This window comes from Macaca nemestrina, chromosome 1 (genome assembly GCF_043159975.1).
Source record: "Macaca nemestrina isolate mMacNem1 chromosome 1, mMacNem.hap1, whole genome shotgun sequence".
In the NCBI taxonomy this organism is placed as follows: domain Eukaryota; kingdom Metazoa; phylum Chordata; class Mammalia; order Primates; family Cercopithecidae; genus Macaca; species Macaca nemestrina.
In genome coordinates this window covers 85,131,721-85,158,875 of record NC_092125.1, presented here as the reverse complement: position 1 = coordinate 85,158,875, position 27,155 = coordinate 85,131,721, and the positions used below count along the sequence as shown (strand labels likewise).

Below are 27,155 nucleotides of genomic sequence, written 5' to 3'. Positions count from 1 at the left end.
GTGATCCACCCGTCTCGGCCTCCCAAAGTGCTGGGATTACAGGCTTGAGCCACCGCGCCCGGCCCTGATTGGCTAATTTTTAAATTTTGTTTCGTACAAAGTCTTGGTATGTTGCCCAGGCTGGTATCAAACTCCTGGGCTCAAGTGATCCTTCCGCCTCGACCCCCCGAAGTATTGGGATTACAGGTGTGAGCCACTGTGCTCAGGAAGAGGCACTTCTGAGATTCTCTTTACAACCCATGATTGATGCATGGAGAAGGCAAAGCCCACCTGTCCACTCTCCTGCCACAGCGCCCAGGGCCACAGCCAGAGAAGGAAAGGAGAGTGGTTTCTGAGCTCAGGCCCTCACAGGCTTCTACAGAGGGTGAACACTTGCTGAAGGAACCACTGGATGTTTTGGCAACCACCTGGCAGTGTTCGTGCTGTCATGCACAACTGAGTCCAGGGACCTGCTTGGCACCCGCAGCCTTACAGCCCAGGGCTGGCAGATATCAGGCCTCCCCGCTCTCCTAACACCTCTGCTTAGGAAACTTTCTAGTTAAAGAAATGTGTGCAGAGAGGTGAGGTCATTAAAAGCTCCTTCGAATGGGGCAAACTGCCTCCCTCCTGAGCTCACAGCACAGGTTATCCCAAAGGAGCCCAAGATGCAGGGAGAGGGGTCAATATTTACAATGGACCAAACTCCAAGATTCCAACAGGACTCATCCATTTATTGATATTACTATTAAGCCACTTCCCAGCAGTGTGACTGCCATAACAAGAACAGGACTCGGTTTCTAAAGGCAATAAAATAACAAGGACATCACGGACAAAGCATTGGAACACTCCTCGTAGGGAACTGGCTTTTCCTCTCCAGCCAGAGGACCCAGGTGCCAGGCGCCACTCCCGAGCACTCGGTCCTGGTCCCGAACAGAGGCACATCTTTATGTATCTCGGCCCTCATGCCGGATGCTTTCCCCGCCCTGATCTGATCTTCTCAGTTCATCTGGATAAACCCGCTGTGCTTCCTGTCCATGAAGTGAGGCGCTCCCCAAAGAGGGATCCAAAGTCTGGTGATGAAACAGCTGGCACCAAAGAGCTGGTTCTGCTTCCTCCTCACCAAGTAAATACGCACTTTATTTTTTTTAAGGAAAGAAAAGTCTTAAAAATATATGGCACTAGAGTGTAAAACTATACAACCGCATCCAGTGAAAATTCCAGGCAGCTTGCGGCCTGTGGCGCACCACGTCCCTCAGATGTAGAGCTGATGGGAGGCCAGGGTGTCCATGAATGGTCGCACCAGGTTGTCCGTGGAGAAGTAAAAGATGAGCCCAAACGTGATGGAGATGGGGAGGGCGGGCAACGCCTTCTTGAAGACAGCAAGCAGCAGGAGGGTCAGACACAAGCCCTGCAGGACACGGAGGGGAGGGTGAGCGTGGTGATCCCTGGCTTGGACGGGAGCTGTGAGTCATGGTCTAGTCCCTGGGCGCAGAAGCTTGTTCGAGGACCAGTCAGACAACGGCGCTAGACACCCCATTATCTTTCCTGGTCCTCCAACAGCTCTTGAGGTGTTGAGGGCAGAAGTTCTCACCCCCATTGGATCACCCCACCTGTTAGTGAGTGAACCAGAAGGCAGGCCTCCCTACTCCTGGAGCAGTGCTGTGCCCTCAGGTTGTGCTGCCTCCCCTGTCTGGCTAGAGTGGTCACATGGGATGGTAAGATGCCCTCAGGGAACATGTATTTATATGAGAGCTAGGTGGGCTCAACTGAAATGGCAGTAAGGTTCTCAGCAGCTGGCACCAAGGGAATCAGAGCTGCCAGCCAACCTGCCCCTGGGAAGCAGGTGTGGGGGCTGCCCATCCTCCCCTGACCTGGCTGATGCAGGCAGTGGTCCAGGTGAGTACAGGGAACCAGGGTGCCTTCTCTATCCTTGGGGGCAGGAGGGCTCAGGTCAGGCAGTCTGGTGGTGGAGCAGCCTAGGTCGATCATCCCATCCCTGATGCACTTGTGGGCAAAAGCAAAATCTTCTGGACACTAGAGCATCAACTTTAACTATGCCATGCCCAGGGTTTTCACCAAGGGGCAGACACCAAGCGCACAACTCAGACACTCCACCTCCTCTAACGTGACAGGGAAATCTCTGAGATGAAGTCACGGCAGGACATCTCCCCATTATGTGTATCTGGCCAGGTTAACTGACTATGGGGCCTGCACAATTCACAGTAACAGGGCCAGCCCTAGTGCCCCAGATTCAGACCCTGTGGTGTCTCAGTGGCATAGAGGAGGGGAAAACACGGTCCTCACTAGCTTTGTGCCCACGGGCAAGGCCCTTAAGCAATTTTCTTTTCTGCAAATCTGATGTCATCACAATCACCTCAAGGGTATCATCACTGCACAAAGCTGTCAGCTGGGTCCCCGGCCCGGAGGCCGTATGCTCAGCCACGCTGGGGCCAGTGCTCTCCTCACCCTCCCCTGCACTGTCCTCCGCAGGCTGGAGCCCACCTAGGGGTGAGCACACCTCCTGTGAGCCTCGGTCTCAAGCTGACCCTTCCAGCCCCGCTCCCTGGTCTCGTCCCTCAGAGTGAAGAGAAGAAATGAAAAATCCCCAGGGATCCTGGGACCCGCCCCCACCACAATGAGGACTCTGGGGGCCCCACCACCAGGGGGCAGTCAGACACATCCCCAGCTACTCACAATGAGGATGGCCACGAAGCAGGCCAGCGTGGTATTCCAGTCCCCGCTGCCCGTGGCCGCTGCCTTGCCCACCAGCACACTGTAGAAGATGAAGTCCCCGAGGCCAAGCTTCACACCCCCTGTGTGAGGAGAGACAGTGAACCCGTGCTGAGGAGGCGTGTACGGAATGGAAAAAGAAGAGAAACCCTGGTCCAGAAGGCCCAGCCAGTCTGCCCAGCCCAGCCCACCTGGCCTCTAGAAGCTGCCATGTGGACTGGGGACAAGGACAGCTGCCTCCCCAAATCAGTGGCCAGTGGGAAAGCAGGGGACACCTGTGAACTGGGTGACTTACAACCTGGGCAGAGAAAAGTGGGCAGTTCTGAAACTCAGGTAAAACCGGTGTTGGGCACTCAGTGAGTAAAGAACAAATAGGAATGCATGGCCTGGGGCTGTGCACTGCTGTACAATTTAGTATGAAGTCTGAATTACAAATTTTTAGGGAATTTAATTTCAGTGCATTCAAAAGCACATATAACACCAAGACAGAGGTCCTCTGAAGACCCTTTCACCTTACAATAGGTAAATATAACTGGGAATTAGTCTACCCATTACTGATCAGAAAATCAGAGCTTCCAAAATGCTCTCAGGTTTGTTTTCTTTAGTGTAATGGTCCCTGACACTTATTTATAGGATAACTTTGCTCACTGTAGACAATAAAAATGGTTATGCAATAAACACAAACCATGGAGACCCACCTCCCCTGCCCTTCCAGCCCTGCAGGTGTCCCTCCCGCTCCTGGCCCCAGCGTCCATCCTTCCCCCACCAGGTCCAATCCATCAGCATCACTTCCTCTTGGATCCCAACTCCTCCCCTTTAGCTGGTTCCTTCTCAGAGCCTAACAAACAGGTTCCAGTCTTGCCCATCCTAGAAAGACAGCTCTTCCTGTCCTGGGCCCTTGCTCCTGCTTTCATGTGCTGGCTCCCCTTCCTTATCACTCCTTCTTCCATCAGGACTCTGAAAAAAAAACCCTGCACTCATCTCCCAGTCACCTTGGAAACCTAGAGGCACCAGGTCCCATGTCCTGACCAATGCTCTCTGGTCCCCAGGGGACACCTGCAGTCCTCACACCACCTGCGGCACCCATCTGCCTCTGGCTACTCCTCAGGGTCCTCCAATGCACCTTCCCTTCCTCTGTAAATGTCACCGACCCTGACCCTGCACCCTCCCTGGCTACTCTTCTCGGGCCTCATTTTGACAACATGTACATGCTGATGGCTCCAACGTGTCAAACCCTGAGCTCTTCCCCGGCTCTGGTGCCTGCTGGTATGTCCCTCCAGATGTCCTGCAGCCCCCACCCCCTCCCACATGGATGCTCTCCTGAGTAAGTGTGGTAAGCCACACCACCTTCCCGGTGGACCCCTCCACACCGTCCTTGGCCTAGTCCTGACAGTCATCCCCCTCTCAGCCCATGGTGCTGCCTTGTTTCTCTCCCCCCGGACAACAAGCGGGGGTAACGTGTCCTGCCCCCGAAGAGAGGACACAGGAAACACGTGCTGGGGGCCCTCTCACATGCTCTGTGTTTCTTCATTTGGCTGGTCCTGAGTTGCATCTCTTATAATAGAACTAATTTTGGCTGAGTGCTGTGGCTCAGACCTATAATGCCAATACTCTGGGAGGCCAAGGCATATGGATGGCTTGAGCCCAGGAGTTCGAGACCAGCCCGGGCAACAAGTCAAAACCTTGTCTCTATTAAAAATATAAAAATGAACCACGTGTGGTAGCATGTGCCTGTAATCCCAGCTACTCAGGAGGCTGAGGTAAGAGGATCACTTGAGCCCAGGAAGTCAAAGTTGCAGTGAGCCACGATCGTGCTACTGCACTCCAGCCTGGGCGACAGAGCAAGAACCTGTCTCCAAAACAAAATGACAACAATGACAAAAACAAACAAACAAAAACCAAACAAACAAAAAAAAACACTGCAATTTTAAGTGTAGTGCTTTCCTGAGTTCTGTGAGTCATTCTAGCAAGTTATTGAACCTAAGGGGATCATGCAGCCCTAAATTTGCAGCCAGTCAGAAGCACAAGTGGCATCTAGACCCTCCAGAGCTTGTGGCTGGTGTTTGGAGGGAGGCCGGTCCTGTGGGCCCCGTGGGATCTGTGCTAACTCCTGGTCTGCAGCACACCACTTGGCCTTGGAATAAACATCTCCCACAAGCCTGCCTGGGGGTGTGCACCTGCTCCTCCTTCCAGACCCACCGCAGAGCAATCTTAGCTTGCCCCTCCCGCGTCACTGGAGTCCTGTATGCCAGGCCACTGTTACCAGGTTGCTCCCATAAGGCACCTCTCAAGGCAGGGGCTGTTACGACACCGCAGCATCTCCCTGCTCCAGGCTGCCGCCTGGCACGCTGCAGTGGGCGGGCACTGGGTATTGGGCGGGCACTGGGTATTGGGCAGGCACCGTGTACTGACGCCAGGATGAACCCCTATCTCAGTGTGTCTCCAGGCCTGTCTGCAAGGCCCTCCCACACTTCTGCTCTCTGCATCCCGCTCCAGCTTCCTCTGACTCCTGAGTCTGCCTGTCAGGAAATGCTCCCCACCCTGTGCTCCTCTCCTCTAGGGACTGCTGTGACTCAACCTTCAGAGCTCAGCTCAGCAGTTATTTCCTCAGGTGACTTTCTCTAATTCCTGCCAACCAGGTCAAGAAGCCCCATGGCATGCTATCCTGCCCCCATGGCCTGCTTCACAGTCCCTGGCTTCTGCAGTCTGCGTGATTACTGCCCGCGTCTCCTTAGTCTGCAGGTCCCACTAGGGCTGGGCCTCACCCAGCACAGCACGGGCACATGGTCCACACTCAATACACGTCAGACAACTACATGGGGTCTGCTGAGAAGACCCAGCACTGCAGGCGTCTCCTACTTCCACAGAGATGCCTCCGATGGGAAAAGGGGCCCCTCCCCTCACGCCCTCCTCCACCCAGGCTGCAGGGAGCCTCCACCCTCCGTCTTCACTCTTGCCCCGGGCTGAAGCAGGCCGTGTGAACATGGGCACCTTACTTTCCTCCTCTTCCTCCAGTTCCTCCCCTGGGTAGCCAGTCAGGGGAGGCTCAAAGACTTCGGGGTATGAAGGCTCCCCAAAACTGTCATAGGAGTCTTCTTCTGGGTGTCCAGGAAGAGAAGATGACCATCATTGCCATGAGGAGGGGACAACAAGGGAGACAGACAAGAACTGGTCAGAGTGGTCCCTGGGAACAAAGCTCCAGGAAGGGGTCCCCCTGAGCACCAGTGCCTGATGCCAGGGCTTCCCCTCCCCTGCCCCACCCATGCCCAGCAGAACGAAGCAACAGAGGTTGGCAGAGGACCAAGGGTCCGTTGGCAGAGGACCAAGGGTCCACCACTCGCTGAATCTTCAAGCCCCATGTGTCCGGCTGGTTTTCAAAGGACCTTTCCCTCTGCTCCTCCTGAACTCATGCCTCTCAGAGAGGCCAGGCCGGGCAGAGCTGGGTGCAGGTAGGGAGCTGCCCCCAGTGATGAGAGGCTGTTAGCTCCCCTGGATACTCACCCATCTCCGGGTCATAGGGGAGCTGGAGGGCACCCTGAGATGAGGGGTCCAGCTTCGCCATGCCGACCGTCCACACCATGGCGGCTGGGGGAGGGGAAAAGGTTCACGCCTCAGGCGGTGCTAACAGTGGCTGCCTGCAGGGCCTGGGGGAGGTGACCAGTCTGCGTCCCAGAAAGCCTGCACAGGACCCTCCATCCCGCCATCCTGCAGGTATCTGTTCATGCTCCATTGTTAGGAGGCCGTTGTGGGAGGGGTCCGGAGTCACTCCCTCTTGACTCCTGCATTTGTCTATTCTGTTACTGTTTGTCTCCCCTCCTAGAGCGTAAGAAGAACCAGATCTATCAGAGCCAGGACCTCACTGTTCACGGGTGAATTCCCAGAGCCCTGGGACACTCACAACAGTCCTAGCACAGACTTTCCATACATGGTCTTTGCTCATCCTTGGAATGTGCCTGGAATGTGCTTTCCCGTGGGGCCGCGCTGCGGGTGATTCTCCTCTACTGCTCGATTCCTCAGCTGCATGGAGATAGATACCTAGCACTCTGTAGCTGTTCCATAAACTCTTTCCCAGGCCACCCTGCAGAAACCACAGCTCCAGAAATTCAGGCTCTATTTAAGCTCTGCCATTAACAAACCGAGGGCATCACAATCCCAGGGCTGTGAGCTCCATGAGGCCTGGGACCCTGTGGTCTTCTTTCCTGCTGGGTCCCTCAGTGCCTAGCACAGTGCCTGTCACAAAGTAGGGACTTGATGTGCTTTTGCTGACTGCATGTGTAAGTCCAAATCTCTACACACTGACCCCGAGGCCAGGGGCCATCCCGTGTGCCTTCCCTTCAGTTAGGGTTAATGCCAATCAGCCACGCTGCTGTCAAGGAAGCCCAGGAGCTCCTTGCTCCCGATCCCCTGTCCTGAAGAATCCCTCTCCAAAGTCCCTTCTCAAGAGCCTGGGGAGCTGAGGTGTGGCTGCGGGCTCACAGGAATGCAACCTGCACCACAGCATGCCACTGTGCCACTGGAGGATGAATGGGATGAAGTCAGGGGCTGCGCCACATCCTAGCAGACGCCTGCTTCCTGTCCTACCTTTCTAAGCTTCTTACTATGTTAATATCAAGATACTACCCTCCCTGGTTTCTGAAAGTGGAGATCCTCCAGGGATCACCGAGGCCAGCTCCTCCTCTTTGCTCAGGGAAAGGGTGAGCATCTCCTAGTCAACTCTGAAAGCCACGGCCAGGAAGCAGGCCCTTGTCCCCCCATAGGCTGCCTGCTGACCCTGAGTCAGGTAGAGGCACGGAGGGACCACTCACATGAGTATATCAGGGCAGGGAATATGGGCTCGTTTCTCTCCTGGGCAGTTTCTACCAGCATTCTCAGAGGCCCTTTGGGACACAGCACAGCCACGAGATCTGGGAAAACAGAGACATCCTTGTCAAGTTATCCCCAAACAGCCCCCTGAAGAAGAGCCAGCCCTGTAGCACAGGAGCCCCGGGTGGAGCTCTCAGAGCATGCCTTGCTTCTGGGCTGGCATCCCAAACTCTCAATATCCAGTCACAACTTAGAGCAGGCCCTGGCGTGAGCCAGAGTAGGGCCTCACAGGCAACTGCAAGCATGGAGGAGCTGTGCACCCGAGACGTGGTGGCCAGGCTGGGGAGTCCCACTTCTCTTAAGCCTCAAATTCCTTAACCTTAAAATGGAAGTAACAATACTGGCAATGATAATCATGGTAGTATCAAATAGCAGCTAACATTTGTGGTTATGTATATGTGCCCAAAGGACTGTCTTGATAAATCACTTACAGTGTGCCCAGTGCTTAACAGTGCACTTGCTCAATCAGCATATTGATAATAATGGAAAATGAGGGCCGGGCGCGATGGCTCACGCCTGTAATCCCAGCACTTTGGGAGGCCGAGGTGGGCCGATCACAAGGTCAGGAGTTCGAGATCTTCCTGGCCAACATGGTGAAACCCCATCTCTACTAAAACTACAAAAATTAGCCCAGTGTGGTGGCACACGCCTGTAATCCTATCTACTCGGGAGGCTGAGACAGGAGAATCACTTGAACACGGGAGGCAGAGGTTGCAGTCAGCCGAGATGGCGCCACTGCACTCCAGCCTGGGCGACAGAGAGAACAAGACTCCATCTCAAAAAAAAAAAAAAAGAAAGAAAAAAAAAGGCAAATGAGGAGCTCAGTGACTACCGTGTTTTATCTAGATCACCAGGAGTGTTCCCGAAATAGTGGACCCCCCTATGTTTTACAAAGGTGACTCTCAGGAGGGAGTCCACCCAAGCCTCTGCAGGAAGGGAAGCAAGTCCTTCAGCACCTGCCCTCCTTGTGCAGCACTGGGGACAATTTGGCTGCGGACATCGCCCCCGCTGCCCCCACCCGCTTTGCTGCCCGCCTACCGTACACAGAGATGGCGCCCAGGATGACCCACGCGGACCACTCTGGGAGGTACTTGATGAACACCAAGGCCATGAGTGCACTGATCATGATGAGGTAGGCCTGCTGCAGCACCAGGGGGCCCTTCCAGTGGATACACACCATGCCCACCGCCCCGAAGTTCCAGACAGTCAGCAAGAGGGTGGGGTAGTCCATGGCCACATTGTAGGTCTTCAGCACTTCCCTGCAGGACCAAGGAGCCTGTGAGTGGGACTCAGTGGAGACATTACAGTCTAGCAGTTTACCACCATTCAGTCCCAACCTGGCCCTCCTTACTAACATTTCCTTCCCCGACCTTCACTGTCCTTACAATTCACCATTTGCGACATTTTCTAGAACAAGGTGGGGATGTTTGGAACAGGTCACAGAAAAGTGTACAGGCATGACCTGGAAGACCCTGTGCACATGAAAAGGTCCTTGGGAAGGTGTTTTCTCTTGTCCCTCCAGTCCCTTTGGGCCCCTGGGTCAGGATGATATCCCAAATCAAGGGGCAATAGAACAGATACTTTTTCCCACAAACCAGGAAATACCCAGGCCTAGCCCAAAAATTAGAATGTAAATTTTGTGGAATTTCTATCCCCCTGGGGTTCACAGAGCGCCTTCTCCATGAAGGGTTCGTTTTAAATCAGGAACAAGACAGAAACGTGGGGTCCACCATGCAGCCCCACTTCTACTCCCCTGTGTCAAGGCCATGAGAGAGGGCCATGAAGGCCTGGATTCCAGAACGGCTGGCACTGGGGAACACTGGAGCTCGACGGTCACCTTTCCCTGCCCAGGTCCTCATGCCCATGTCCACTTGTGCCGCATGGAGAGGGGCTCCCAGTGCTGTTCGTCTGCCACTTACCCAAGGTAGATATAGGTGAAGAGGAACAGCAGCATCAGCGAAGACATGATCAACCAGCCATGGATGAACTAGACAATAAATGGCACGATCACAAGGTATCCCCAAGTGCCACAAATCCTAAGGCCCCCAGGATCCTGGGACTGATACCCAAGCCTGAATGCTCTGTTAGGCTACTTCATGCCTACGTTGGAAGGGATCAGGTGGCCACCTTACAGATACAGAGGGCACAGAAATCCAAGGAGTTCCCCTCAGGTCACCTTGCAGTGTGTGCAGACAAGACTCCCTCAGGTCTGTTGGCATAGCCTTGCAGTCTCCCCCAACTCTACTCGTTCAGTTAGAAAGGTAATGCTGGGTGTCTTCTACTTGCCAGGCACTGTTCTAGGTTCTGAAGCCAAGGCTAGCAAAGTCTCTGCCCATGGGCATTGTGTTCCAGTGTAAGGGGAGTTAGATGACATATAGACAAATTTACAGTATATTAGCAAGTAATGATGAGGGCCATGAAGAAAAAAATGTTAGCAGGATACAGTGACAGGAGACTCACTGGGGTGCTATTTTAGATAGGGTGGCCTCAACAGAGAACCCGGGAAGTCCCCTCCCACCCTTGGGACCTACAAACAGGTCCTCAGAAAGACCTGTTCCTGTCTCCTGGCCAAGCATACGAGAGTGAAGGACAAGAGGGGGCTGATCCTAATCCAGTCCCTTAGCTGGCCATCAGCAGGACAGTGATATGACTTCCCATCAGCCTCACCCCTGAGGACCAACTCATCAGTCACCAGCTCAACCCACTGGGACCTCAGCTTGGCCCTGGTCTACCTGGAGTGAAAGCAGCCTCCACGGCCATGCTGTATGCACAGCCAAAAGGGGAAAGGGCTGCCTCTGGGACGTGCCGACCCTCTTCCTCCCAGCCGCCACCTGGCCGCCCGGGCCACCACCATCTGCCTGTGTTGCGGAACCTCCAAGGAAGCCCTACTGGACAGATGGCTGAGCCCCTCTTCACAGCCTCTGGGACTGGCCACCAGACACCTACTGCCCTCAGTGGTGCCAGCACTTCACACCTGCCATGCAATTTCTAGCTTGACCTCATGCAATCTGTATCCTCTGCTCCAAACCAGCAGCCCTCCACCCTGCTTCCCACCATCTGCCAACCTCCCAGTGGCAATGTTCAAACCCTGCCTCGTCACAGTTACACAGGTAATTGTTACTTATTTTATTATTATTTTTTTTAGAGACAGGGTCTTACTACATCGTCCAGGCTAGACTTGAACTCCTGGGGTCAGGCGATCCTCCCGCCTCAGTCTCCTGAGTAGTTGGGACCACAGGCATGCACCACCATGCCCAGCTGGTACTCATTACTTATTGATAAGCTTCAGCTCAGGACATGTCCTGCAGCCCCTCCCATGGCCTTCCCCGCTGCTGCCCCCACTGGAACGGGGCTCAGCTCCCTCCGTGCACTGCCCCTGTCCCATCCCTCTAGCCTGGGCACTCTGTACCACTATCTACCTGCTCCATGGATGGCAGCTGCCTGAACAAAAAATGTTGTGAGGCACCTGTGTGTAAACAGTTTTAAAATAGGTAATGCCCAGCTTAATCACCTTTCCATCTTTAGTGGTTCAACCCCTTCCCTGGGAGAAAAGCCTGAAGCCGCTGTCTAAAAGGTTATGGCATCTTTGGAGACACGCAGTGCCCATAATTCTGGCCAGATGGGATCTGCCCTTCCACTACTCCCTGGGGCTACTTAGCAGCTATAGGCAGCTACAACCCGAAAGTCTCCCAGGGCTGAAAGACCTCAGCATGGCATCTGCACATCCTTGCACGAAAAGGAAAAGGAAAACTAAAAATAAATCTTCAGGGGAAGTATTGGGGTGAGAGGAGCCTAAAATAGAACTTCAGAAAGAGAAGCTAAACAAAATTAACTTCGAACTATGAGAAATGATGCTTGGAACACTGCAATGAGGAACTCAAGTGGGATAATGTGCAAATTTAAAAGAAAACAGGCTGGGTGCAATGACTCACACATGTAATCCCAGAACTTTGGGAGGCCAAGGTGGGAGGACCACTTGAGTCCAGGAATTTGAGACCAGCCTGGGCAACACTGTGAGATCTAGCCTCCACAAAAAAAATTTAAAAATTAGCCAAGTATGGTGGTGCACACCTGTAGTCCTAGCTACTTGAGAGACTGGGCGGGAGAACTTCTTGAGCCCAGGAGGTTGAGGCTGCAGTGAGTCATGATCGAACCACTGCACTCCAGGCTGGGCAATGGAGTAAGACCATGTTTCAAGAAAAAGAAAATAAATAAAAATAAAAGACAACAGTATTAGGTCATCCATGGTGGGAGACAGGATGGGGTGGGGAGGAGTACAAAAACTCTGGGTCTATTTTCCTCTGATTTGTGTTTTTTAAAGGTGGCTGTTTCACAGGCTCTGCCACCATGGTGTGGGGCAGACAGGGAGAGAGACAGGTGGGTGGAGGGCAGGGCCAGGGGCTCACCTTGTAGCAGCGGTACTTGTAGAGCACCACCAAGAAGATGGTCATAACCACGATGACGCTGATCATGATGAGGGTGTTGAGAACAGAGTTGAGGAGGCGCTGGCCCACCGAGGGCGTGTCCTCAGTGAATGGCGTGTAGATGCTGAGGGAGGAGGCAAAGGGCTGACGCTCCCAGCCCTGCCTGCTCCTCGAGGCTCCCCACCTTGAGTGATTCTGGACCTGCTAGGGGAGGTGCCTGGGATGCCCATACCGCCCACGTGCTGCCCTGATGGAGTGCAGGCACCACCCCCGTGAGCAGTTCCTGTCCTCCAGCTCATTTCCTGGCACCCTGACCACAGACCTGTGGCTCTCAGCCTGCCACCTGGGCCCAGTGCCGCAGTGAGGATGAGGGCTAGATGACCTCCCCGCTGCCCTCCCCACCCCCACAGGGATTAAAGGCTCCCTAGGCGCTTCTCTCACCCATCCAATTCTCATTCCCCCACCCACCCACACCTCTCCACCAGCTCCACCCAGCCCAGCACCCCTCCACCTGCTACTACCCTACCCCTACCCGCTGGAGTAACTGCTGTCCTTGCAGTTCATAAGCTCAGGAAGCAGAGACAGGAAGCAATTCACCCAAACCTCACTCTTCCCAGCCTGGACTGCTGCAAACAAACTGCTGGCTGCATTCTCTCCATGCTTCCACCTCTGCTGTGCTGAATCCCCCACACACTATAAGCTTCCTGAGAATGGGACTCTACTTTTTTAATTTTTTTAAAAAAATTTGAGACAGGGTCTCACTCTGTTGCTGAGGCTGGAGTACAGTGGCGCAATCATGGCTCACTGCAGCCTTGACTTCTGGGCTCCGGTGTTCTTCCACCTCAGCCTCCCAAGTAGCTGAGACTACAGATGTGTCTCACCACACCTGGCTAATTTTTGTATTTTTTGTAGAGACAGGGTCTCGCCACATTTCCCAGGCTGGTCTCAAACTCCTGGGCTCAAATAATCCTCTCGCCTCAGTCTCCCGAAGTGCTGGGATTACAGGCATGAGACACTACACCTGGCCTTATTCCTTTCTTTAAAAGAAACAAAAAAACAAACCAACACGCACAAAATGAAACAAAAATTCCAGAAATTAAAAAAAACAATGTTTATAGAAGGTGCTTAGCAGTGAGCACCACAGAAAGGGGAGGCGGAAGAAGTGGAGGAAGCTTCTCATTTTTCGACGCTGCTGCCTCTGCATGTATTTTACTAAAATAAACGAAAGGCTTTATAAGTCTTTCTCACAAGGCTGGAAGTGAGGTGAGAAATATCTGGTCCAACCACCTTGTTTCACATTCAAGGAAGCAGAGACCCAGAGAGGAAGCGATTTGTTTGCGGTCACAAAGGAATGGGTGGCACAGCCACGCGCAGGATCTAGGACTAGGAACAGGGAGCCCAGTGCTTTGCAGCAAGAGTTTGATTTCTGCGGCAGGATCCAGCTTGCTTGAGCACTCACCTGTAGCAGACACTCTTCAAAGCCTTTCACTCGTATTAACTCACTTAATTCTCCCAGTAACTGCGTTATTAACCCATTAGACAGACAAGGAAACTGAGGCATAGGGACATTAACAGCATGCCCAAGTAGGTCACAATCCAGGAGGCAGTGAGCCAGGCCATGAACCTGGGCGGTTCTTCATCCCTGCTCTTTACCACTGCTGGTGTGGAGCAGTAGATGCAGTGACCAACACAGGCTGCTGCCCCCCGACAACTCAGCCCTCACCCCACCCTGTGCCCCCCAAGCCTCCAACTCACAGCTGTCCATTCTTCTCCGTGTAGAAGCGCACAGACTTGATGGTGGCTACCACCACGATCATGCACAGAGTGACCGGCACAAACAGCATGATCACGTGCTTTGCCCCGTACTTGAGGGTCAGCTCTTCCTCCAGGCCTGGAGGCCGCCCGGGAACCCCACTACAGACGTAGCGGTCAGGGTCCTCCTCACCGTCCTCCTCGTTCTCCTGGCTTCTCTGTGGGAAACCACATCGTGAGGGCCGCGGAATGTCCCCTATGGCAGCCTATCTGTGTAATGCATGGATTTTTGGAACCAGAAATGAGAAGTTTGAATGTTGTTTTCCAGATATAAGGAGCAGTCTATGAGCTGCTAGGGCATATGAAAAGTTTATGAGGACAAGAGTAGAGAAGATTTGGAGCTGGATGAGGCACTACAAATGAAGGAAGGTAGGCTGCTATGGTCTGCAGGCCCAAGACTAAATGGTTAATGAATTTGGAACACATCAAAAGATCTTTCCCCTTCCTAATACAGGGACTCAGGAGGTCGCTCAATTCTGTTCACGTGGCCATGCTGATATGGGAGGAGACAGGCCAGGAGATAGAAGGAAAACAGAGACTAAACATTTTTGGTTGACAAATCACTAGCTAGAGGAGTCAGTGCAAAGGACACTCTCTTTGAGTGTGACTAAGATACTGGGAATTTGCAGAGGAAGAAATTACTTTGAATTTTCTGCCCCACAGAATCAAGCATGTAAATTTGCAGCTCTGAACTAGAGAGGCTAAACGGGCATTAAGCATCTGAGAAGACGCAGGCTCTGGTAAGGTGGGCAGGCACAAATGAGGAGGTAGCGAGGGAGGGCAGGACACCTGCCAGACACTGGCACAAACCGATCTGTGAGAACTGTGGCAAGTCAGGGTCATGGGCTGCCTTGCTAATGAGGTGAACAGCTAAAGAAAAAGCCAAATGAAACAAGAACCAAAAATTTGCTTCAGTACCGGTTGTCTGCAGAGAGAGTCCCAATCTAGCCATTCAGCCAAGAAAGGAAAGGAAGACTATTCATGAACAGAAACTGAAACGATTAAAATGTACAAAACTTCCCAGAGATAACAAACTAACAAGAAAAGGCTGAGGAGTGGCCGAGCAGTGGCCTTGAGCTGGTGTGATTTCACTCAGAGCTTAGGGACGATGGTTCTGTTCTCAAGGAGAACATGGAGAAGTGAGCTCAAATTTCAGCAAGAGGGATTAAGACTGGCTGCAAGAAAACAATCCACACAGAGACATTTTTAAATTCTATAATGGGCAAAACAGAGAACAGGATTCAGGCAAATTCAGATGTTTTGCTCTGATCGGGAGAGAAAGGGCAAAACTAAGTGGCTCTCCCAAGGATATCCTACTCTTTCTAACGTTATAATCTCCTCCCCTGGGGGCCGGATGATCACAGTGCAGCCCAAATATCCCCAGCTCAAAAGTCAACTGTGCATCAGGCAGACTCCTCTCAGTTACCATGTTTGGCCATCTGCCAAAAAATGCTTCCCCTGCTACCATCCTAAGCTTCTGCATTACCTGTCCTAGCACCCAGGCATCCAAATAAACTCTCCTACTACAGTGGAAACAGTGACCTGCATGAGAAAGGTAAACCTAAGGGGGCAGAGTGGACAGCATCCTTCAGCTCACTGCCAAGTCCATCTCCGGCTGTGAATGCGCAGAGTCCTATGAAGCCCTGCAGACGGAAGGTCTACCATGGCCAGCCACCCACCCTTTTGGCCAATCCTCATCATTACTTCCCTTCTCCCTCCCGCATCAGGGAATGAACATCTGGTTTTCATCTGTAAGGTACAGGAGCCCCAGGGACCTGTTTCAAGGCCCCCAGCTGCTGGTGGGACCTACCCACTGGGCAATGTTCTCTCCGTCCTCTGGTCCCTGCCTGCCCTCCTGGCAGGAGCGCGGTGTGGGGCTCTCGGCCGACATTAGGGATGTCCGCTCATCACACACTTCTTCCTCGCTGTCAGAGGCCATGAATGTGAGCATAGCCCTGCCTCCGGAAGTACCTGGAAAAAGGAGCACAAGGACCTTGTTCCACTTTCCTGTGAGACAAAGGCAGTGGAGGGCTCTGGGGATGGCTGGAGGTGACCTGGAAACCTGGACACAAGTCCTGCCCCACAAGCGTCCAAGAGATGCCTGTCAATCAAACGACTGCCACAGAACAAAAGGCCTTGAAAGCTGCCATGGAGGCAGCAGTGGCCTTGCCTGGGACTGGCCTGAGGTTACTCACATCCCAGGGGGCAAAACCCACAGCCATGAAAGTCAGGGCAGCTCCAAACTGTCAGTGTGCTCATTCGTTCAATCAGCAAACATCTGTGGTGCATCTGTTATGCACCAAAGATCATGCTGGGCTCTGAGGATATAAAGATGAGTAAGAAACACCCTTGTCCTAAAACAAAACAAAACAAAAAAATCATCTAATGTGACAAATCATACGATCCAGGTGTGTGATGGTAGGTGCGGAAGCACAAAAGTGGAATCAAATCTCAGAGATCAGGAATGTTTTCTAGAGAAGAGCCTATCTGATGGAGACTGGTTTTCCCAGGAGGAGGGAAGGGCAGAAGGCACAGAAAATGTTCCAGTGAGGGCCTCACACTGTGGGGCGGGCAGTGGAGATGAGCAGGGTCTCAGGCACCATGTTAAGGAGACACACATCACCCTGAGGACAATCGTGACAGACAAGATCTGAACTGGGTTCATAAAAGTCAGTTTGGCCACTGGCCAGGGAGGGAAAGTGATCCCCAGAGATGACTGTGGCAGGTGAGGAGGACCGAGGACAGCAGCAGGATAGATGCAAGTGAGGGCAGAGTCCAGAAGAGGTCAGGAGGTCAAGGGCAGGACCTGACACAGGAGAGAAAACAGAGTCTAGAATGGCAGCCAGGTGGGGACTAAGACAGGGAAGACCGGAGAAGAGAGTCTCGGGAAAGACTGTGAATTTTACCCTTTGAGTGTCTATTGGATAAAATGGGGAAGCTGTCTGGGAGGCGTCTGAGGACCAGGTCTCCTGAGGTTAGAAGTGGAGACCTAAACCACGGGAGCAGGCGTGTGGGGTGGGGAAGTGCCACTGAAGGTGTGACCCAGGGGAAGGCCAAGGCCAAGGGGACCACAAGAGGGAAGCCTGCCCCCGCAAAACAGTGCTGACTGGGGTTTCTACACAGTAGTACCAAGTGGGGGACCTAGTGTACCAAAAGCTACACATGCAGGATTCCGGGCTGGGAAGAGCTCCAAACAATGCCTGGCAAATCTGACTATTCTTGCCAACATCCCAGACAGGGACAGAGGCTGAGTTATCGCTGTCTAGAGACCCTCAGGGCTGAGCTTCACACCCTGGGCAAGGACAGGTGTGCTCTCTGCTGAAAGTTCGTCTTCAAGTAAGTCGCCCCACAATATGTGTGATTTTTATTTTTATTTTTATTTTTAGAGACAGGGTCTCACTGGTCACTTAGACTGGAGTGCAGTGGTGCAATCATAGCTCACTGCAGCCTCGAACTCCTAGGCTCAAGCAATTCTCCCGCCTCAGCCTCCTCAGTAGCTAGGGCTGCAGATGTACGCCACCACACTAGGCGAATTTTTAAAATATTTTGTAGAAATGGGGGTCTCACTTTGTTGCCCAGGCTAGTCTCAAACCCCTGGCCTCAAGTGATCCTCCTGCCTCAGCCTCCCAAAGCACTGGGATTACAGTGTGTGAACAACTACACCCAGTTATATGTGGTTTTTAAACAAAGCAGGCAGGTTCCTTCCAAGTCAGCCAATTTCAATCCCCTTAACAAGACTTGTGGCTGCCCTTCCTTCTGAAGACAGCGACCCTGGCTGTTGCCTGGATTATTCCCACAGGGACTTTAACTTCATCCCCAAACAAGAGGCACAGGCAAAACCTGCCTCTGCTCACCTCCATCACAGGGATTTCAACATGAACAAACTCCCAGCCTGAAGCACCTTCTGTTTAGGATAGATAAGACAAGTACAGGAGTAACAACAGCAGGAAGCAAAGCCAGCTAAAAGCCAGGAGGGAGGTGACAAGCACAATGCACCCGAGAGTTAGAAGGGGACAGAGTCTACCAGTTGTCAGGAATAGATGCCTCAGGTCACAAGAAATTAGGACATGAAGCTGCAAAGGTTAGGAATATTTCACCAGGCAGAGTTTGGAGGAGGGGGCTCATTCTGGAAAGAGGTAACCACTTAAGTAAACATATGAGTTAGGAACATAACATGGCCTATCCTGATAATATCAAGCAATTGGATGTGGCTGAAATGTGGGGACCTGGTAGGATGGGCCATCCAGGGAGGAGTTTGGTGCCTGATGGAGGTGTAAGAGCTTAATGCAGCAGAGGAGAGCCCCCAAAGGTTTCTGACCAGGAGAAAGATGTGAACTGAAGTGAACTTTACAAAAGCAGCCTTTACAAAAGAGGTGTGGGCCCTTCTCCCTCTTCACTCAGAGTCGCCTCAGACTAGGCCCCGGGGCCACAGGGAAGTTCTGGGAATCAGCAAAACCCAGACAAATGGAGCACAGCCTCACAACCCCAAAGAGTTGCAAGACGTTGGAAAGTTCTTGGCTTTAGTTCCTTCATCATCTATGGAAATGAGAGAAATTATCAGGCAGAAATGCAGGAGAAGGGCCGGGTATGGTGGCTCGGCTCACGCCTGTAATCCCAATGGTTTGGGAGGCGGAGGCAGACGGATCGCTTGAGCCCAGGAGTTCAAGACCAGCCTGAGTAACATGGCAAAACCCCATCTCTACAGAAATAAATAAATTAATTAATTAAATTGAAGAGAAGAAACTTCAAGATCCTCCTTTGGCTCAGCCTCACTAGATAAATCCTAAACAGACTCCTGCCTGGACCCAGGGTTTCCCTCACTATCCACTCTGGCAATAGGGAACTCACTGACTCCAAAAGGGGCACCAAAACAAAGAGCTGCTGCATTTTCTCAAGCTAAATCATAACATTCCGTCTGGAGCAGTGTGCTGGATGGGCTACGAGACTGTACAGGTGGCTCTCTTAATACCTCCTTTTCTAGCATGACAGTTTTGTTTTGGGTGTGAACGAACAGGGAAGCTACGATCTCCTCCCTCTGTTCTTCCTATGCCTCTCAAGCTCCTGTGACTTATCTCTGCTATGACTGGAGGAGCAGTTCTGGGAGTCCCTGTACCTAAAAAACCACAGGCTGCAGCCCCTAAGGACAGAGGGCAGGCTCACCCTTCAGACCCACAAGAGCTGTAGCATTCAGAAGATAGGCTCCCAAATAGCAATGCACAACAAAAATGGATAAGCAGAGAGCAAAGTTACCTGCTTAAAGGAGAAAGGGAGCTGATGGGTGGGTGAAGACGGAGAAGCAGGGGACCCAGGATCAAGTAGAATCAGGTCCTTCCAATTCCCACTTCTCCATTCAGTTGCCAACCACTAGTAAGACACTCCCTGGGGCTGGGTGCGGTGCTCACGTCTATAATCCCGCACTTTGGGAGGCTGAGGTGGGCAGATCACCCAAGGTTAGGAGTTCAAGACCAGCTAGCCAAGATGGGGAAACCCCGTCTCTAATAAAAATACAAAAATTAGCCAGGCATGGTGGCAGGTACCTATAATCCCAGCTACTGAGAAGGCTGTAGCAAGAGAATCGCTTGAACCCAGGAGGCAGAGGCTGCAGTGAGCTGAGATCGCACCACTGCACTCCAGCCTGGGCGACAGAGTTGAGACTCTGTCTCAAAAAAAAAAAAAAAAAAAAAAAAGGCCATCCCTGGAAAGCAGTTCTGTGAGCAGAAGTTCCCTGACATGTGTGATAGTCGTGCTGGGGAGGGTGGGGTTAAAGGACCGTAGCCTTTCCATGTGACACTGTGCTAGACAGGAAAGAGGCACCTGGTGACCACTGCCATCGTCATCCACACTCGCTGACCGCCTGCCCTGTGCCCAGGCCTGGTCTCATCAAGACCTGACAGCTCTTCAGAAAGAAACAAGGGAAAACTACAAAATCTGCTTTCTCACCCACAAATGTCATTCATACATGCGGCCTCCTCACCAGAAAACAAGTGCTCCCTGAGCAGGCTGCTTCCCTCATTCCACTTTCAAACATTCCTCCAAGGCCTCCCCTCAAGCTGTGCCCACAACAATGAGGACCAAGACTTCAAGAAAGTAGGGAAGGAGGGAGCTGTCATTAAGGAATAATCAGGGAAAAGCTAGTCTCAGCTGTCACAGCAAGGGCACCCTCTAATCACAACCCTCCTAGCCTGGTGCGGTGGGGGTAACAGGTGGGAGGCACCAACTTAGGAAAGGCTGAATCCCTTAGGATCACTGTTTCTCAAAGGTGGCCCAGGCCACTGGGAGCTGGTGGAGATTGACCAGCACCTGCTGAGCCCTTACCTGGCACTAAACATCATGACCCTGGAGCAAGGCGCTACTATTCTTCCCCATGGTACCGATGAGGAAACAGAGGCTCAAAAAGTAATTAGCTCAAGGTTACCCTTGGATCTAGATAGTCTGTGTCTGGGCTCTTTACCACTCTGCTAGGCTGCTTATTAAAAATGCAGATCTCCAAGCTCCATCCTCACCCAGTGTCAGGGATCTGCATTCAGGATGGTCGGCCCCCGGGTGATTCTCAGCCAGTGTCTGACTTTTCCTGGCACTGCCTCTGCTTTATAATCACACGACCAGGCTGGGGCCCTTGCTCAGCAAGGTGAGTGTACCTCCCCCACCCACCTTCGCCCCCCGACTGGTTGGCACTACTTGATTGCCGAATGGGACAATGAGACAATGAACACTTTCTCCTGGATATCTACAGTCTGGTCAGAGACCAACTAGGGAGGAAGAGGAGTGGAAAATGCAGACCAGCAGAGCGGCATGGGGAGAAGAGAACTCTTGGGCTGAAAAAGGCCTAAAACAATGCCTGCTGCGGAAGAGAGTGTGGAAAAACTGGGTCTCAGTCACTACCTGAACAAACTGCACTGGCCTTACTGAAAGGAGTAAGAATCAACACTTTAAATACAGCACACCTTTTGATCCTGAAATACTACTTCTCAGAATTTGTCCTAAGAAAATATAAAGTATTTATACAAACATATGTGTTAACTGTAAAAAAAAAAAAAAAAGTGAAACTGACCAAAATGTCTCTCTACTATGATGTATTTCCCTGATGGTGACTGTTACAGGACCACCAAAAATCTTATTTCAAATATTTAATAACCTGAACAATGACAAGATGTTAAATTTAACAGAACATAAAACTTTACAAACCTAATCACCTGAATGTCCTTATAAAATGTATGTATGTGAAGGACTGGAAATATTACAAAACATTAAAGGTGATTATGTTTGCATGGTGGAACCAAGAGTGGTTATTTTCTTTATATTTTTCTGCATTTCCCTAAGTCTCTATAATAAACACAGACTATATCTGTAGGGTTTTTTTTTTAGGCCATTAATTCTTTAAAGGAAAACAACGAGCATCAACATTTAGAGATTTTCCTCTATGTCTGCCCCTCCCAGATCCCCTCTCATTGGCCAGGAGTAGCAGATGGGAGCCAAAGCTGTGACGTTTTTTCATTTGTCCCTCAGCCCCTCTGATTTACCTAGCTCCTAAAGGAAAACAGAGCATCTGGGATGGACTTCTGCTTCCCTCTGAATTCCTAAGGGCCTGCTTTGCAAGCCACCCAAGTCTGCTCTGAAGCCTGCTGGTGCTCTGAAATCCTTGGAGGGAAAAATTACCACCCATATGTGTGCAGATAAACAACCTGCTAGATGTTTGTCCACATGAGGGTGCCGGTGACGCAAAGAACTCTCCCCAGAGGCTGACTCATGGGCAGGTGGGGGTGGAGCTGGGTGATGTCAAATCCCATCAACCACACAGCAACCAGCTTTCCCCATCTCCCACCCCCTGTACCCCGTTCTCTAGAGAAGTGGCAGGAAAATGCAGAGGGGCAGAAGAAAGTGTCCAGCGTACACACTACGTTCTGGAAAGCCTTCTGACAAGGAAGTGCTGAGGCTGATAGCTGCTTTGGATTAGGATGCAAAATCAAACATCCAAAGAGGCCACTGCACATTCCCATTAATCAGCTGAATAGGATCAAACTGCTGAATTAGCCAAACCAAGGGAGTCTGACCTAGAGAATCTCCCCAGCCACGCTTGTGTCAGCAGTTCCTGCAATTATTATGGAAACCCAATGACCCAATTTCCTTGACCTTCTTTTCATTACAGAGAAATGTAAACGCTTTGGCCTTAACATTTAAGGCCAATGGAACTAGGTAAGAAACGGATTTCATAACGCTACAGCAAACCCCCATGGAAATCTGCCTCCATGGAGAAAATCCTAATGGAAAAAACGGGTTCGAAAGCGGATTGGGAGTCACTGCACTTACCACAAACACTTGGGGCCGCAGAAAGGTTTGGATCCTGGACAACTGGTTCTTCTTCCCAGCAGGTTAGATGAATGATAACGATCCCTGGCTTTCAAAGAGAGAGGCGCTGGTTTTTAACACATCACTTTCTATGGTCACACAGCTCCGTCACATCACTTTTCTGATGTCTGAGAAGTCCCACAGTCCTCCCTTAAAATAAGGAAGAAATTTTTAAGGCCAGGTGATACCCGGACAAACGCCCATGGCTGCCCTGCTCACCTTTCTCCCCCTGGCCCTGGGTACCCAACTATGTATTTGGTCCAACTGACCATCCATCTGTCCATCCATCTCAGCCCGTATAGTAACACATACCACTTGGGGATGGTTCTCCCTGGCCTAAGCCAGAGCTGGGGCCTGAGTCTCAAAGGGAAGTGAGGTACTGCCCTACCACCCTCCCAGACCACAGGCCCCAGAGGCCCTCTGATGGGGCCTCCTGAACTCTGGGCCAGGCTCTAGACTTACTCTAACAGCCCTGTCCCACTCAGAAGTGCCTGGGGCCCAGGCAGAGTTCTCTCCTTTCCTGAAGCAGCTGGGGAAAAGGGTGGTTTGTGGAGAAGTGGGAGAGGGAGCCCCTAGCATGACGCCCTAGAGTAGGCTCCAGAAACACATTTATTTTTAAACAAGCAGCAGCAAGTCAGTGGTCAAAAGCAGAGGCTTGGAGACTGACAGGGATCGGATCGCCTGCCTGTGTGATTTGAACCACATATTCCCTGGCTGAGAGGCCTCAGACAGTCTAATCTGACACAGCTCATTTCCTCTGCTGTAAAAAGCAGAACAGGCATACCTTGCAAGATTACCGTAAAACCTAGAGATAACCTGTAAAGTGTCCAGCACACAGTAGGCATTCAATAAGTGGTAGTTATAAAGAAGATGAAATGGAGGAGGGACACAGTGAGAGAGGACACAGAAGCCTGTTGATGTGCCTCTTGGAAAGTGACGGATCTGCTGAACCACCAGACACATGAACTGGCTTCAAAGGCCAGGCCCCAGAGACCAAGTTTCCATTCCTGGTGCGGCCCCAGGCCCTATGGCCACGTAAACATATTATCAAATGAAAGGGCATATCCATAGGACAATGTCAGAGCTGGCAAGGATCTTAAAGGCCACCAATGCCACCTAGTCAGCTCCCTGTATTATAATTAAGGAAAACTGAAGCCTAGAGGGGCAAAAGTAATCAGTTAATGTCCCATGGCCAAAAGCCACAGTTACAACTCAAGTCTCCAAACTGCCCATCAAGGAGCTCTTCCCAGTCCACTCAGCACTTGTGAGAGTCACGTACCCAGTGGCCAGGGTTTAGTCATACAGGCAGCCCAACCACACATCACGTAGGCTTTCTGTGAGCACACTTACAAGGCACATGCCTTCACCATGGGCAGGTATGTGTCAAGAAATGCTCCCTAATCACCAGCTCATCTGCCACCTCAAAACTCTCAAGTCTCTCTCCTGCCACGACCCCAACTCCTGCCCCCATGGCTCACTCTGCTCTCTCTCTGCTACTTGCCCAGGTAGGTTTGGCTCCTTTGGAGGGAGTGCCCACATATGGGCATGGGGAGGACACAGGGCACTGCTTCTCTGGGATAAAAGGGAGGGTGGGAAAGCGTCCTTCTGTGGGACTGGTAGGATAAATAATTCAAATGCTCTACACACCCACCAAATCTGCTTTTCCACGAGTACTCAACAAAAGGAAAATTCTGAAGGCATAACAGAAAAAACAGGATACAAAAACTTCACCTACGGTTCCCTCCCTCTATTGTTTTAATAGATAAATATGCATATGTGAACAGTGTGGAAGGAAATGCATGTTAAGAGTGGTTATCTCAGCCATGAGGAATGGCTCATGCTTGTAATACCAGCACTTTGGGAGGCCGAGGTGGGCGGATCACCCGAGGTCAGGAGTTTGAGACCAGCCTGGCCAACATAGCGAAACTCCGTCTCTAATAAAAACACAGAAATTAGCTGGGAGTGGTGGCGTGCGCCTGTAATCCCAGCTACCCAGGAGGCTGAGGCAGGAGCATTGCTGGAACCCAGGAAGCAGAGGCTGCAGTGAGCCAAGATCACACCACTATACTCCAGCCTGGGAAACAAGAGCAAAACTCCATCTCAAGAAAAAAAAAAAAAAATTCCTGAGTTTTCTAGAATAAACGTGTATTACTTTTATTTAAAAAAGAGTCCAATAAGTTTCTGGTTAAGGTATAGCAGAACAGAGGGCACCCTTTGAATTGTTCTTCCCCTGTTCTAGAATTTTCACAAAGGTGAACAAGCAGCCCATTCTCCCAGTCAATGAAGAGGCTCTCAAGAAATGATCTCCCTCACTGACATCTGGTCTTTCCTGAGGACTGATGTGAAAACATTCTTTTTTTTTTTTTTTTTGAGACGGAGTCTCACTCTTGTTGCCCAGGCTGGGGTGCAATGGCGCGATCTCGGCCCACTGCAGCCTCCACCTCCCAGGTTCAAGCGATTCTCCTGCCTCAGCCTCCTGAGTAGCTGGGCATGTACCACCATACCCAGCTAATTTTGTATTTTTAGTAGAGATGGGGTTTCTCCATGTTGGTCAGGCTGGTCTCGAACTCCCAACCTCAGGTGATCTACCCGCCTCAGCCTCCCAAAGTGCTGGGATTACAGGCATGAGCCACAGCACCCAGCCTGAAATCATTCTTTTCTCCAGACATTAACATGATGCTCATCCTATCTCCAGGCTTGGAGCCCAGTGCAAAATGTTCGTCTCGGGGCCTCTCAGCCTCACCCCCGCTTTTCTACAGCTGTGGCAGCTGGGAATAGAACAGGTGGGAATACTTGCGGAAACATTTGCTGTCTTATCAGTCCCCAACTAAACAGTGTCCAAAAGTCAAAGCAACAGCTGAAAACCTGCCAGAGATATTTTCATTAGACACACTGCATGTGACCTACACACACTGCTTTGGTTTCTGTAAAAAAATTTTGTTTGTCAGGAAGTTGCTCATGGGAACTCCACGAAACTTTCCCAGCAGTAGTGGAGAGACATGGGTAGGAGTTGAATGCAGGAACCTCCTGTGCAAAAACTCAAAAGATAAAGATGGTGTAGCCAGCTATGTTCAAATCCTGGTGCTTAAAGCACTGAAGCCACATAACTGGACTAGCTGCTTAACTCCCTGAACTTGTTTCCTCTTCTGTAAAAAGTAATAAACTATTTCAGTGTCATTGAAATTCTTAAGATCATAAATTCTAAGATTCTGTACAAGATGGCTTTTTATTGTATATGACCAACTCATAAGCGAGATATGTGGCATTATCAACATCGATAACAGAGAAAGGCCAAAGTAGGCAAGAGGCAAACCCCCGAGGGGGACGGTGAGCAGCCAGGGAGGGGAGACAGGTGTGACACTATGCACCACACCTCCAGGCACCCCAGCAGCAGCCCCTAGCCCTTGCTCCTCCTCCTCCTTGCTGCTCTTTCAAATAGACAGGAACAAGCCACTCAATTCCCACAAGTGAACAGGCTGGACTCAAGACTTGGCACATGGGCACTTCAACACCAAAGGGTACAGTTTTCCCCAAAAACCTGATACAACATCCATCCCACTTCAAAGCAACATTCCCCCAAGCCCTCACTCCAGCCTCTGCCCTGGAACCCAAGGCTCAACCTGGGCGTCCTGGGGACGCAGCTCTGAGCTGGGGCCAGGAACCAGGCCCCTTGTGCACCTGCACCAGTCACTGCCTGCCCACAACCACATTCAGCAGAGAAGAGCCTGAGGCTCACACACCTGAAGCAGCTTATCCCGAGCGTCCAATTACCGCCAAAGGTCTTGGCTGAAGGCCTTGGAGGCTCAGGTGTCTGCAGAATTGGCTACAGAGGCATCAGGGGCCTCCTTACTGGAAGATGGGGTCGGTCCTAATCAAGTTACTCCATAGAGTTTAGTCTGCAATCGTCTCTTTGGGATGCTCTCAGGTACTCCATCTGTAAATAGGGATGCAGTTACTTCACTCAACACCGTTCATACCTGTCTAAGGGAATACTTATTAAGCCAATAAACACGGGTGAGGTCTGCTCGGAGGGATGTACAGCAGATCTAGAAGCCAGGACACTGGGGTCGAAGCCTGGCTCTGCTATATCCTACCTGGGCGACCTTGGGAAAAGTCACTTTAGCTCTGTGGCCTCAGCTTCTTCATCAGTAAAATTCGGAGTGGGGACTAGCTTCTGTCTCAGGTTCCTTCAGTTCCAGAAGCTTGCTTCTGGCTGCCTCCTCACAGCTGCAAATGCCTGATAAAACAGCCAAACACCGCTGCTAACAGAAACCGGCTCTAGGCTTGTGCCTGCGGCTCTGCGGCCCTGCCCTCACGTGCGGGCAGAGCCCCCGCGCGCCTCCTTTCTGGGGAAAGCATGCCCAGGGCCGGGTGCTGGAGGCCGGATGGACTCTGCGCAACGGAGGTCTCAGGCAAGAGAGAGGAAGAACAAAACGCCCCCGCCCTGCTACACGCCTCAGAGACCCACGTGCACGGCTCCTTTAAACGCACCGGCCCTTTAACATCTCGCGCCGCGCCCACCCCCAGCTGGGGCTCGGGGGCAGGCGGGCGCGGGGAAGTGGAGACGCAGTGAGGCCAGAGGCCTGAGGGCAGCTTCCCGCGATCCTTCCACCACCCAGTTCCGGGCTGGCCCAGCAGCCGCCTGCCGGGCACTCTCCTCTCTCCGCCCCCGCGCTGGCCACAGAAGCCAGAAGCACTGCGCACGCAGGGGCCGCAGCCCCACAGCCGGGGAAGGGACCGCAGCTAGGGGCGTGCGGAGGGCAGGGCCGGGCCCTCAGGGCGCAGCCCCACTCCGGGCCCTCAACGCCGCGGGCGACAGGGCCCTGGCCTGGGCACCCCCAGCACCGCCTGCTCACCTGCTCCACCGCCGCGCTCCAGTGGAGTTTACGCAGCTGGCGGAGCGCCCAGCTGGACCCGGCGCCGGCCCAGGCCCCGCCCCGCGCCCGCCCAGGCCCCGCCCGGTGGGCGACGCCGCGTTCTCTCGTTCACTGGCGCCCCACT

The 27,155-nt window shown here is 52.1% G+C and overlaps 1 protein-coding gene across 8 annotated transcripts; it reads right to left on the bottom strand.

The window, feature by feature from the left end:
* Positions 1 to 682: 682 nt before the first annotated feature.
* LOC105478639 (presenilin 2) lies at positions 683 to 27,155 on the bottom strand. 8 transcript variants are annotated; one of them, XM_011736155.2, is made up of 14 exons: positions 27,011 to 27,155; positions 26,249 to 26,391; positions 25,895 to 26,088; positions 22,112 to 22,304; positions 15,619 to 15,779; positions 13,752 to 13,966; positions 11,979 to 12,120; positions 9,492 to 9,559; positions 8,611 to 8,831; positions 7,515 to 7,613; positions 6,211 to 6,294; positions 5,706 to 5,807; positions 2,674 to 2,792; positions 683 to 1,387 (listed from the first exon to the last, which is right to left on the bottom strand). In XM_011736155.2, the coding sequence occupies exons 5-14, from the start codon at positions 15,757 to 15,759 to the stop codon at positions 1,232 to 1,234; spliced, it is 1,347 nt and encodes a 448-aa protein (XP_011734457.1). In that variant the 5' UTR covers positions 15,760 to 15,779; positions 22,112 to 22,304; positions 25,895 to 26,088; positions 26,249 to 26,391; positions 27,011 to 27,155; the 3' UTR covers positions 683 to 1,231. The 8 variants fall into 8 exon arrangements, with proteins under 8 accessions (XP_011734457.1, XP_011734532.1, XP_011734492.1 ...); XM_011736230.2 differs by lacking the exon at positions 25,895 to 26,088 and having other exon boundaries at positions 5,706 to 5,804; positions 22,116 to 22,304; XM_011736190.2 differs by lacking the exon at positions 25,895 to 26,088 and having other exon boundaries at positions 22,116 to 22,304; positions 27,011 to 27,154.

Bases quoted from the DNA above. Each gene is read 5' to 3' on its own strand.
- LOC105478639 (XM_011736155.2), bottom strand. From the start codon at position 15,759: ATGCTCACATTCATGGCCTCTGACAGCGAGGAAGAAGTGTGTGATGAG. The intron at 12,121-13,751 runs GTGAGTTGGAGG...CTCCTCCCTCAG, and splicing joins ACGGAGAAGAATGGACAGCT to CATCTACACGCCATTCACTG. The intron at 7,614-8,610 runs GTAGGCGGGCAG...CTGTTTTCCCAG, and splicing joins GGGCGCCATCTCTGTGTACG to ATCTCGTGGCTGTGCTGTGT.